The 13,936-nt window shown below is 33.7% G+C and overlaps 1 protein-coding gene across 5 annotated transcripts in view; it reads left to right on the forward strand.

The window, feature by feature from the left end:
- The window catches only part of Il1rap (interleukin 1 receptor accessory protein), a 136,872-nt gene that overhangs the window by 108,657 nt on the left and 14,279 nt on the right, over positions 1–13,936 (forward strand). For all 5 annotated transcript variants that reach the window (XM_005342374.4, XM_078043871.1, XM_021721417.3 and 2 more), the window contains exons 9-10: positions 11,254–11,403; positions 12,666–12,809. In XM_005342374.4, the coding sequence (XP_005342431.1) occupies positions 11,254–11,403; positions 12,666–12,809 (294 nt within the window). The remainder of the gene's footprint in view (positions 1–11,253; positions 11,404–12,665; positions 12,810–13,936) is intronic.

Consider the following 13,936-nt stretch of genomic DNA (forward strand, 5'->3'; position numbering starts at 1 on the left):
CATTGTGTGTATATATCACACTGTCTTTATTCTTTTATCTGTTGATGGACACCTAGGCTGGTTCCATGATTTGGCTATTGTGAATTGTGCTGCTATAAACATGGGTGTGCATACATTCAATATAGTATGCTGACTTCAGAGAATACCAAGGAGTGGTGTACTTGGTTCATATGGTGGTTCCATTCCTAGCCCCTTGAAGAACCTCCACACTGATTTCTATAGTGGCTGTATTAATTTACATTTCCACCAATGGTGTATAGTTACTCTTCCCCCACATTCTCCCCAGCATTAATTGTAATTTGTATCTTTTTTTGGGGGGGAGGGTAGTAGGGATTGAACTCAAGGGCACTCAACCACTGAGCCACATCCCTAGCCCTGTTTTGTATTTTATTTAGAGAAAGGGTCTTACTGAATTGCTTAGCACCTTACCATTGCTGAGGCTGGCTTGGAACCTTCGATCCTCCTGTCTTAGCCTCCCAAGCTGCTGGGATTACAGGTGTGTGCCACCACGCCTGGCATAATTTGTATTCTTGATGATTGTCATTCTAACTGGATTGAGATGAATTCTTAGTGTTGTATTGATTTGCATTGTCCTAATGGTTGAAGATGGGGAACAAACTTTTTTGGTCTGTTTTTGTTGACCATTTGTACATCTTCTTTTGAGAAGTATCTGTTTATTTTCCCATTTGTTTATTAGGTTTTTTTGATTTTTTATATTAAGTTTTTGGAGTTCTTCATATATTCTGGATATTAATCCTCTCTTGAAAGTATAACAGACACAGATTTTATTCCATTCTGTAAGCTGTCTCTTCATTCTCTTATTTCCTTTGGAGTACAGAACTTCTTAATTTGATCAATCCTCTTTGTTAGTTTTTGTTATTATTTCTTGAGCTATTGGAGAATTATTCAAGAAGTCATTATCTGTGCCTATATCTTGAAGTGTTCCCCTGTGTTTTCTTTTAGCAGTTAAAAGTTTTAGGTCCTATACTTAGGTCTTTAATTTGTTTTAAATTGATTTTTATACAGTTTGAGAGTGAGGGATCTGCTTTATTCTTCTACATATGAATATTCAGTTTTATCTCCACATTTTTTAAAGAGGCTATCTTTTCTCCTTCATCTGTTTTGGATGCCTTTGTCATGAATCAGATGGTTTTAATTGTATAAGTCTTTCTCTGTGTCTTTTATTCTATTCTGTTGGTATATGTGTCTGTCTTTATGCTAGTACCATGCTGTTTTTGTTACTATGCCTCTGTAGTATATTTTTCAATTGAATATTGTTAGACTTCTGTAATTATTCTTTTCTTGGTTGGAATTACTTTGGCTATTCTTATTCTTCTGTATGAATTTTAGGACTTTTTTTTTCTCATTCCTTGAAGAATGTTATTGGTATTTTAGTAGGGATTACATTGAATATCTAGATTGCATTGGGTGATATGGCCAATTTACCCAATATCCATCAATATTGGAGGCCTTTTCATCTTTTAGTGTCTTCTTCAGAAATTTCTTTCTTCTGTGTTCCATAATGTTCATTGTGTAGGTATTTCTTAGTTAGGTTTATTCCTAGGTATTTTTATTAAGTTATTGTTTTCATGATTTCTTTGCATTTGTTATTAGCATATAGAAAAGATATTGATTTTTTTATGTTGATTTTGTATCCTACTACTTTGCTAAAAGTCTAGTAGAGTCTTCTAAGTATAAGATCATTTCTGAAGCAGGGATAATTGACTTCTTTCTTTCCCACTAGTATCCCTTTTATTTATTTTTTGTCTTGTTACTTTAGCTAAAATCTCAAATACTATATTCAATACAATTGGTGAGAGTGGACATCCTCATCCTATTCCTGATTTTAGAATAAAATTTCTCAGTTTTCCCCCTTTCTACATGTAATAGGATTTGAGTGTGTCAGATATTTCTATATATATATTTCTATGGAGCTTTTATCAAAAAAGATTTTTAATTTTGTCAAAGGGTCAAAGGCTTTGTCTGCATCTGTTGAGATTTTCATGTGATTTTTAGCCTCAGTGTTTTAACATGGTCTGTTATGTTTATTGCTTTGCATTTGTTGAAACTTTCTTTCATTCCTGGAATGAAACTAATTTGATCTTGGTATATAATCTTTTGAATGTGTTATTCAATTTTGTTTACAAGTATTTTATTGAGAATTTTTGCATCTGTGTTCATCAAGGACATTGGTCTGTAGTGTTTTTTTGCTATGGTTATTTTGTATACCTTTGTCTTGTTTTGATATCAGGGTGATATTGGCTTCATTCATGTAATGAATTTGGGTATGTTCTTTTTATTTTATGGTAGTTTTGATAATTTGTTTTTCAAGAATTTTTTTCTAATTTACCTAAGTTGTCACATTATTGGCTTATAGTTTTTGTTGAATAATTTTCTCATTTTTAATATCTACAGAATTTTTGGTGTTGTTCCACCGTCATTCCTGAAATTAGTAAATTCTGTTTTCATCGTGTTTCAAATGGGTTTCCCAATTTTATTAAGTTTTGCAGTGAACAAACAGGTGTTCATTTTTTCCTATTAAGTTTCTTTATGGCATTTCATTATTTTACTCATCTTTATTATTTTCAACTTTTATTACTTTATTTTTAATTTGACTTTTTCCATCATTTTAAAATAAAAGCTGAAGTCACTGATTTTAAGTAATCCTTCTTTTCTAATATAAGCATTCTGAACTATGAATTTCCCTCATGGGATTTTTTTCAACCAAATTTAAGAAATGTTGAAATTTTATTATCATTCTGTATAAAATATTTTCTAATTCTTTTTATTTGTTTTGACCCATGTGTTGCTTAAGCATAAGTTACCTGATTTATATATATGTGGGGGATTTTCTAGATCTTTTAATTATGCTATATGTTAAAATCGATCTGATTGTTAAAATTGACTTAATGTTCTCTCTTGGAAAAATAATTTATAGTATTTCATATGTCATCTAAATTTAGGTAATTAAATTAGCAATGGAGAAAGAAATTCAAGGGAAGGATTTCTCTGACTTAGAACCACCTTAGGAAATTTTATGATGGAGTGGAAAGAATTCTGATTTCAAACACACCTAGGTTCAAGTTTGGGCTCTGGTGCTAGCTATGTTTATAAACTGACCCAAGTGGTCCTTTTCTTATCCTTCAAATACCCAACTCTCAAAGTATCTGTGAAAACTGAGGAATTGGATAATACATACTTTGCATTGTGCTATAAGCTTGGTTTTTAGCTTCTAATTTAATTTTCTTGTGACCAAAGACATACTCTGTTTGATTTATTTCCTTTTAAGTTTTGGTACTTTTAAGGCCTCACAGGTTGCCTGTTGCAAATGTTTCACATGCACTTGAAAAGGACATATATTTCAGTGTATGGATGTGGTATTCTGTAAGCCTCAACTAAATCAGTTGGTTTTAACATTGTTCATGTCTTCTATTTTCTTGCTATTATGTTTTCCATCATCCTAGTCATCCAATTGTTGAAAGAAAGGAGGTTGTTAAAATCTTTCTTCTTATTTTTTCCAATTCTTTCCTCCATTTTGCTAGTATTTGTTTTGTGTATTTTTGAACTGTGTTATTAGGCTCAAAAATTTCTCATTAATCTTCCTTGCTTCCTTTCTTTCCCCCTTTCTCTCTTTCTGCCCCGCCTCCTCTCTTCTCTTTCCTTATTTATTTATTTATCTTTTTTTTCTCCCCACCCCACCCCCTTCTTTTTTTTCCCAAGGTCTCTCTGTGTTGCCTAGACTGATTGCTACCTCTCCCATCTCATCCTCCAGAGTAGCTGAACTACCATGTATCCCCTGCATCCTGGTCAGTGTGTCATTCTGATGAATTGACTGTTTTAAATTATAAAATAGTCTGTTTTATCTGTAATACTGTAATATTAATTAAGACACTGTAACTTTATGGTAGTTAGTATTTGTATATCTTTTTCCATTTTTTTTAAATTATGTCATTGTCTTTATATTTAATGCATATATTGTAGATACAGCATATTATTGGGTCTTGGATTTTTTAACCCAACCTGATAACTTCTATCCTTTAATTTGAATTAGTCCATATATATCTTTGATACAATTATTTGTTTAGGTTATGGGAATTGAATCCAGGGGTGCTTTACAACTGAGCTAAACGCTCAGTCCTTTTTAGTTTTTTATTTTGACAGAGAGTCTTGCTAAATTGTTTATGGTCTCACTAAATTTCTGAGACTGGCTTCAAACTCATGATCCTCCTGCCTCAGCCTCCTAAGTCACTGGGATTACAGGCAATTTTAAACTGGTTTTATTTAATTCTATCATCTTGCTTTGTGTTCTGTACCTTTTTCATCTACTCTTTGTTTTATTTACTTTCCTACCTTCTTTTTGATTAATTGGTAATTTCTTAGAATTCTACTTTATCACCTTTTCCTCCTGTTTCTTCTACCTCTTTTTATTGTTTTTGTTTGTTTTGTTGCTTGTTTTTAGTTTTTCCTCTAGAATTTGCAATAATTATTTTGAACTAATTGGATATTACTTTATGAAATCCTTGCAATGGCATACTTCCATTCCCTTTCTCCTGTTCATTATGTTGTATATGCAGAAAATATTAGTTTTGCATGTATTATGAAATGCCATAATGTATTGTTATGATTTTTCCTTTAAATCATTTAGTTAAATTAAGTGAGATAACTAGCACTTTATTTGCATATTTTCAATTTCTGGCACTATATTTATTCTTGGTAACATTTTGGTCTTCAGAACTATTTAATATTTCTGATGGTTCACATCTGCTGGTGATACATCCTCTCGGTTTTGTTTTACTCTGAAAATGTCTTATTTCGTCTTTTTATATTTCAATATAAAGTTTTCAAATGCATGTAAGATTTAAAAGAATTATACAGTGAGCATATACCCTACCTAGATTCTACCATTAAGGTTTTGCTATTTTGTTTTTTTCATGTATCTAGTCACTCATTTTCCCATTTATTGATTCATCTTATTTTTGATACCTTATAAAGCAGTGTCAATATCAGTTAAGTTATTGCCTAAAATGTTTAAGCATCTTAACATTACTGAGATTTTTAAAATTTATTTATAATTCCTTTTTTTGATAAAACCTACAGTAAGAAATTGTATAACTCAAGCATATCATTTGATAACTTTTGAGAAATGAATATATCTATGTAGCCTAATACACTATCATGGTATAGTATATTACCATCACCCAGAGAATAACTCCCTGATCCTTCCCCTAATGGGTTTATTCCTACTTCCCCTACCTCCTCCACACTTGGTAAGATGATTGGTTTAAATTTCTTTCTGAGAAGATTGTTTTTTCCTCTTCTTGAACTGTATATTTGTGGACCCATACAGGATTCACCATTGTACAAATGTTCTTTAATTTAGCAACTGTTCTTGATATACACCCACACTGTTGTGCTTAGTAGTCATTTGGTTCTTTTGTTTGCCAAGGAGTAATTTTTCAAAAGAACGTATTGCAATTTTTTTTTTTTTTCATTCTCTGGATGGTGGACATCTGGGTGTTTTCCGGTTTGGGGGTCTTTTAAATAATTCCTCTGTGAACATTCTTATTCATGTCTCTTTATGGACTTATTTTACTTTTCTGAGGTGAATACCCATGACTAGAATCACTGCTTAATTTTATCAGAAACTGTTAGACATTTCTTCTTAAGTGGCTGTATCATTTGTACACCACCACCCAGAGCGTATGCAAATCTTCACCATTTGGTGTTCTTAACTTCAGCTCTAATGGTGAGTGTGCCTTATTATAATTTTATTTTTATTTCCCTCATGACTAAATACTGAGAACTTTTTCCTGTGCTTATTAACCATCTGTAAGTGTTCTGTGATATGACAGTTTAAATATTTTTATCCATTTTACAAGTGGGTGAATTGTGCTTTTATGATTGAGTTGTAGGCGTTCTTTATCTGCCCTGGATAACACTCGTTTGTCACATACATGTTTTTCAAATACTTTCCCATTCTGTCACATGCCAGTCTGTTTACTAGTTTTTTTTATTAATTTTTTTTAATATTTATTTTTTAGGTGTAGGTGGACACAACACAGAACCCGGGTCCTGCCCGTTCTAGGCAAATGCTGTACTGCTGAGCCACAATCCCAGCCCCTTTTACTAGTGTTTTAAATTGATAGAGGCTCTTACTTTTGATGAGGTGTTTTAAATTACTTTTACTTTAATGCTTATTGCTTCCTCTGTCTTAAGAGAGCTCTGCATACTTCAGCCATGAAGTTTTACCTTTTGTGTAGGTCCATGATCTACCTCTAATTATCAGTTTTTAAATAAATGATATGAAGTAGGAATTGAAGTTTAATTTTTTTCATATGAATAGCCAGTGATTCTGATGCTTTTGTTAGTATTTTCAATAGATATGTAATTTTGAGTTGAAAGATTTTTTTTTGTATTTTAGCTCTTTAAAGATGCCCTTCATTTTTTTCCTGCAGAAAATTATTTATAATGTGAATTGGCAGCTTTTTAAATTATTATTGTTCTTTTTATATATGTCTCATTTAATTGTGGTACGGTGGATTGAACTCAAGGTGCTGAACTACTGAGCTACACTCACAGCCCTTTCTATTTTTAAGACATGGTCTCATTAAGTTTCCCAGACTGGCCTCAAACTTGTGATCTTCCTGCCTCAGCGACTCATGTAGCCAGGATAGCAATCATGCACTGCTATGTCCTGCTCTCATTTCTTTTTCTTTGGGAGATTTTGAGGTTTTCTCATCATCGCTTTGTTTTGAACAATTGAACTATGAGAGCCTTAGGTATGGTTTTATTCATATGTATCTTAGTTTATTAAACTTATTGGTTCTCTAAGTTTATGTTTATTATTAAATCAAAAAATGTTCAGCTTTTGTTTCTTCAAATATATTTTCCTATAACTCATAGTATTTTCTCATTACTCTTGCAGTAAAATTTATGATATACAACTCAGTAGTTACCCCTCAGGTAACCAAGCTTCTCATTTAATTTCATTCCTTTTAAAATCTGAGTTTGGATAGTTTCTAGTGACTACATATAATTTCTTTTGTGACATCTAAGTTGTAGCATTTTTAATTTCAGAAATGCATATTTCCATTTCTCTATTGTAATATTGATATTTCCTATTCTTGCATCATGATAGTCAAGATACCTCTTGCTTTTAATTCAGCAGACAAATTTTAATATACATTTCAATGTATTTACTGGCAATTGCAGTATCTTTGCCAATTTTGGTTCTATTTATACTGGATAATTTTTTTCTGAATATGGATCACATATTTTTCTCTTTATCCTATTATTTTTTGTCATGTGGTGGACATTTTAGATGCTGTATCACTGAATCTCTGGGTTTTATTAGAATGTTGAGTTTTGTTCTAGCAGGTAGTTAATTTGCTTGCATAGGCATTTGCATATTTATTTGTCTTAAGTCACTTTCCATATCTGCATTAGAATAGTCAAAAAATAAATAGCCTTTTCTGTAGGGCTGCATGGGACCTACTTCTAAGACTCAGCTTTCTGTGGCATCTTTGTAGCTAAATGAAGTTTCTGACCTCTAAGTGGCCTAAACTCAGCTCTTGTCCAGCTCTGCAGAGCTCCAAGTATTGTGCAGTTTCTAGCTGCTATTTGCCTGACCATGTAAAGTACCACCCTAAATATGCTTCACTTTGATTTGGCCAAAGACTCAAGGTAACCCCATGTGTTTGCTAGAGTTACTTTTCTACTCTACTCCATTGCTAGTGTTCTCTTCTCTCTGGTACTCAGGCCTATAAATACATGCCAACTATTCTTGAACTCTAATTTCTTTGAATTCAGTGTAACCTCTGCCCTCTTCTGGCTTTCCTCTCTCTGTTCCACAACCCAGTTTTGAGTTCAGGATCCCAAACTCGGGTTGTTAATCCTGCTGCAGGTACAGCCTGGGACACAGCGTATGAAATGATTATCAGGTACTCTAGTACTTGCTTCATGAATAGTGGCCTATTAAAAGAAGAAAACTTAAAAGTTAAGATTAAGCCCATGATCCAGGCTTACTCTTCTTTTGTCCCTTTTCCCCATAAGATAACAGTGGATAAGAGAGAAAGGATCCCCATAGATTGCACTATTAGTTGTCCAATTTTGAAAAACCTTTTGTTTTGTATAAGGAAGGCTATTCTACTATCAATTACTCCTCAAAGGACAGAAGCTGAAATTCAAAATACATAAACTTTAACAAACTGCAATAGCCAAATCAAACCATCTGCAGATCAAGTCCATCTTAAGTCTTTGCTTTACCGTTATTTAAATAGAGAATTCTCTGTTTGCAATTGAGGAAAAAAATGGTCATTACCAGTTTCAAAAACTATCAAGAAGTTCCATAAGTTTATCAAAGGGTGACCATAGATTCTGTGGTCCCTTGGAATCTGAGTAGGTGGCATTTGCTTGAAGGACTCAATAGATAGCAAGTTTCCAATTACAATAAGAATGAAATTTGGAGTTTGGAGACATTTTTTTACTGTAGAATTGCAAAAAATGAATGGAGGAAATTTGGATTCAGGAATAATAAGAAGCAAATGGCTACATCCTGAGTTAGATTATTATTGAAATCAATGAGGGAAGCAGTTCAGGAGTCCAATTTGGCCAAATTTCATCACCCCTTTCTGATTGGAAATCCTTTAGTCTGAGAGTGCATAAGGGTAAAATAATTATGTCAAAATGCCAGAGGTTGCAGCTGGGGCAGATAGAACATGTGAGCAGAGTGTCACCCTTTCCCGGTAAACCAGCACAGCTCCACATGAAAGCCTTGTAGGGCATCCCTTGCACTGACCCAAGCCATTTAGAAAATCAGGCTGGTGGGGAATATTTTAAGAGTTCAATTAGTTAAGTAGCATTAGGGTCTCCTTTTTAGCAAGATGACTGCACAAAATTATCCATAAATATGACATGTGTGATTGTATGACACAAAACAAAATTTAAAGGCTCATTAGAAAAAAATATATAGTAGTAAAATGAATGCGATAGAAATTTAAGAGGGTAATTGATCTTTTGGTCATTAAGCAAGACCTCTATTGACGGTTAGAAAAATCCATTTCAGGTAAGTGTAGCTAGTGACCTTTCCTCCTCCTCCCCTGGATGGACATTTTAGAGAGCCAAAATAACTCAGCAAATAATGCAAATAACAGTGGGACCTACCCTGGCGTGCTATTAACATAACACGTACTCGGAAATATCAAGGACACAACAATTTTTGTGCCAGCTACCTGAATTAATCTTAGCAAATCCTCAGTAACAACACTTCTGGCATTTTATGGTGGGATTTTCTTCTTTTAATAGGCCACTATTCATGAAGCAAGTACTAGAGTTCCTGATAATCATTTCATATGCTGCGTCCCAGGCTGTACCTGCAGCAGGATTAAGAACCTGAGTTTGGGATCCAGAACTCGAAACTCTACAATTGACCCTTTAATTAGAAAAGTTTGGACTCAATTCCACTGATTACCTTTTTTTTTTTTTTTGGATAGAAAACTGTTTTAAAAGGAATCGCTCCCCCTTATATATGACCAATAATTAACTCATGGCAATATTAGGCAAAGATCCCTGCCCTTTGAAGTGAGAATTGCTCCATGGTGATGTTGGAGCATTCAACCATGGAGCCACATCCCCAGCCCTATTTTGTATTTTATTTGGAGACAGGGTCTCACTGAATTGCTTAGCCTCACTTTTTGCTGGGGCTAGCTTTGAACTCATCCCTCACTACAATGACTAATAGACCTCCCTTGCCTCAGCCTCGTCCCCTGGTCAACTCTATCACATACCTTTTTTTTTTTTTCTTTTTGGCATTGATCACTACTCAAAATTAACGCAGATTTATTTCCTTTTATTTTATTTCCTTTTTACTTTTCTGCATTAGGATATTATCTCCCAAAGTACAGAGATCCTTTCTTTCTTATCCACTGTTCTGCCCCCCAAAGGCTGTGGCAAACAGTACATGTTAATAAGTAACTGTCAAATCAACAGTTACCTAAGTTAAGCCCTTCTGTTTCAGATTCAGCAAATGTTCTATTCCTTCCTCAGACTCTTTAGCTAGTTACCACAAGCAACCAAAGGGAAGTTTCTGATACATAGTACAGTGTGAGAATTATTTAAATATTTAAGTAGGATGGATGAAAAGATGGTCCCCACCTGGAAAACTGGGAATGTACAGATTAGGGGAAGTGAGAGGGAGTGGAGAAGCAGGCCTATAAGATAAATCACATTATATAAATAAAAACACTGTAAAAAATTATAAACAGAGAAGAGTGGAGATTTCTACAGGCAGAGCTCAGCTTGAAAAAAAAAAGGGTTTTATCTTTCAAAATAATGGCATTTTGAACATTGACCTTAAAAACTAAAACAGGGAAAGCACTGTTCCAATCAGAAATTCTTGCATGACCAAGGCATTTTGTGACGTCTTCTTGAGTTTTGTGAGGAAAGGACAGTGGTCAACAAGACAGGAAGGTTGTCTGCTGTGACCAGTGATTCAGTTCTAAAAGGCTTGGTTTCCAGGGCTGATGAGTTATAGCCAGTTTTAGGTTAATTGGGAATTATCTCACTCTATTTCTTATTAAAAAAAAAAAAGCAGACATGGTGTCTATGGCATAAAAGTAAGCAGGTTATGTGGAAATCTGTCCATAACCACATATTGCAAGTCAGACTTCAGAGTGTGTATCCCAGAACTGTGGACATGGGAGATGCTTCTGGCGCAAGCATACTAAGCATTTTGGATAAAAGCCCTCTGTTTCTGCCAACTGCAAATAAGATTTTTGAAGCCTCTTTGCAAATAAAGGAAAAGGAACTAAATTCCTTCTCCATGACAGTCTACCAATATCATGGGCTTTTCCAGGTAGGACATTTAAGACTCCATTCCAGAGACAACCAATCAGAGGGTAGAGGGACACTGTTCAAAAATGTTTTGAGTTGATGTATGGGTCGGATTGTGAGTTTAATTAGATAGCTTTCTGAATCCTGCCCAATGTTAAGATTCTGTTTTAGTTTGTTTATCATCAAAGTTCGAATCAACTGATAGCTAAAAGCACCTTCTATGCTACAAACAAAACACAGTAAAATGAATATGAGACAATCTAGTATTATGAAATAGAGTCTAAAGTCTACAGTGTTATCTCTGTTTATTCAAACATGTAAGTCAGGTGCAGGGTTTAGCCGCTGGGCTTATCCAGCTTTGCAACATGATGGGCCACTGTGATTACCACATAGAAATTCCTTCTGGTTTGTTATTTATTCCAGTGGTAGCTCCAAGATACACAGTAGAGCTGGCATGTGGTTTTGGAGCCACGGTCCTGCTGGTGGTGATTCTCATTGTTGTTTACCATGTCTACTGGCTGGAGATGGTCCTCTTCTACCGGGCTCATTTTGGAACAGATGAGACCATTCTAGGTAAGTGATGAAAGTTTGATGTAAACCTTTTCTATTGTCGTCTTTAGAAAACATATTCATTTGATAAAACCTAGGTTAACTAGACGATTTAAGCACATTACCACGTATTCCAGTCTTTACTATTAAAAACTCTTTCCAATGTGTAGTAGTCTCCTTTCTTAGATCAATATGTGATTTAGTGTGAGATCAGTAATGTCCAAATAGGAAGTATAAAGCGAGCCACATAGGAGATTAAAAATATTCTAGTGGCCAAATTAGAAAAAGTAAAAAGAAACAAGTAAAAATAATGCTTAGACTCAGTGTGTTCATATTATTTCAGCATGTAATTGATACACGTTTGAGATATTTGGCATTTTTTACACTAAAATTTCAAAATTCAGAATGTGTTATATTTTACACTCATAACATATTTCAGTTTAGACCAGATGCATTTCAAGTGCCTGATAGAAATGTGATTTGTGGCAACTGTGCTGGCTTGTCCAGGTCCACACTCTGTACTCAAGGGTGATCCATGCACCAGCAGCATCAGAATCACCTGAGAGCCTATTAGAAAGAGACTCATAGTCCTAACCCTTATAGAATCAGAATCTACATTTTAATAACACTCCCAAATGATTTGTATACACATTAAAATTTAAGGAGCACTGCTCCATTGCAAAAACTCTGCCCAGAAATAAGAATGAAACATTTAAACATGCAGATACTTAGGTCCACCCCATGAGGATTCTAATTTGACAGGCTTTTGGAAGAGGCACATAATTTGCATTTCAATGACTCATTATTTTTATAATTATACAACTTTGGGAAAGATTAATCCTTGAATCTAAATATATTTTTAATTATAGTTCATTTCAGGTATATTTTGGACAGTTTCAAAAAGTTTCAATTTATAACTCTAATATATAAATGAATGATGTATCAAGAAAAGGAGTAGAAATTCTCTACATTAATTAACTTCTGGCACCTACAATTTATGTCCATGTTATGTTTTAATCTACAGTTGAATAGGCTAAACCTTTCTCTTTCTCCACCATAGACTCAACTAACTAAGATGCAAACAGAAGACACATTGAATAAAAATTTAAATTCAAGTAGCTATTTTGCCTGGGAAGTACCACATGGAAAATCACATTAGCATCTATCACATAATGTATACATGCAAAAATAAAAATGTCCCACATGCAGAAGTTAGATTTAAGAATAAAGGTCTTACTTTTGATAAACTTTTCTAACTGATATGGAATCTGTGTTGCTTTTGCTAGATGGGAAGGAGTATGATATTTATGTATCCTACGCAAGGAATGCTGAAGAAGAGGAATTTGTGTTATTGACCCTCCGTGGAGTTTTGGAGAATGAATTTGGATACAAGTTGTGCATCTTTGACCGAGACAGTCTGCCTGGGGGAAGTAGGTATTTCACAGGAGTACAAATGATGTTACCCTTGAAAGGCAAAGGGATTCTTAGCTTTAGATTGTGTGATAGAGTCATAGTTCTATATTGGATATTTAATGTCCAATTCCTTGATGTAATAGAGACTTCTCCAGAAATAATACTATATTGTAAGATTTACACTATTCAACTTGTTTAGGGTATTAAAAATATTTTTCCTGGTTATCTTTAACAACTCCATTTCAGAAACATAGATCCACAGTGGAGTTAAACTATATCAAAGTGCCACAGCTTTAAAAGTCCTTTAAATTCATATTTAGATTTTTAGAAAGTTTATACAAATCTGCATTGGTTTTCTAAGAATGTTTTGTTTTTGTTTTTTTACAAAGACTGAGTAAAATTAAAACGTTGTTTTTATAAAGATTGAGGTTTACTTAGTTTTACTAAGACTGAGTTACAGATTAGGGTGCATAGAATTTTCCCTTTCTTTTGTTCACTGACAATAGAATATTTTCCTTTGGCACTTGGCCATTTCCTTTTCTTTGCTTTTGCTTTCTAGCAAACTTGTACTACTCAAATTCTTTTTTTTCCTTGGGTCTGCTTCTGTTTTATCAGCTTATACATTTGAGATTTATTTTAAAATTTTACAAGGTATTCTAGTAGGTTTAAAAAAGAAAAGCGGAGATTGCTGAATGTCTTAAAGCAAAAGTATCTTTTCAAGGCTAAACTATAAAACACAAAGCAGTGGTTCACCTGTGTCTTTGTAAAAAACACAAAGTAACATTTATAAACTAAACTCCCTACCTTTGAAATTCACTTGCACTGTCTCTAATCTTAAGCATGACAAACTAATTTTCTTCCTAGAAGATCCTGTTTACATTAATCATTTGTTTAACATGTTTTTGAAAGATGTTATGTGAATCATTGAGACATAAGATAGGCTTAAATATTTTTCTCATTTTGAATTAAATAGATCTGCTATCTTATTTACCTAATCATCATACAAAAGCTTATCATATTTGCCTTCAGAAGATATCTCTTTCAGTATAACTTTGCCAGGAAATGATAAATTAATCATATGGTTAAAGGATAAATTCTGTTCATTTTAATACTTAATTCCCCCATATCACACTCACCCATTTAT

This window comes from Ictidomys tridecemlineatus, chromosome 3 (genome assembly GCF_052094955.1).
Source record: "Ictidomys tridecemlineatus isolate mIctTri1 chromosome 3, mIctTri1.hap1, whole genome shotgun sequence".
NCBI lineage: Eukaryota > Metazoa > Chordata > Mammalia > Rodentia > Sciuridae > Ictidomys > Ictidomys tridecemlineatus.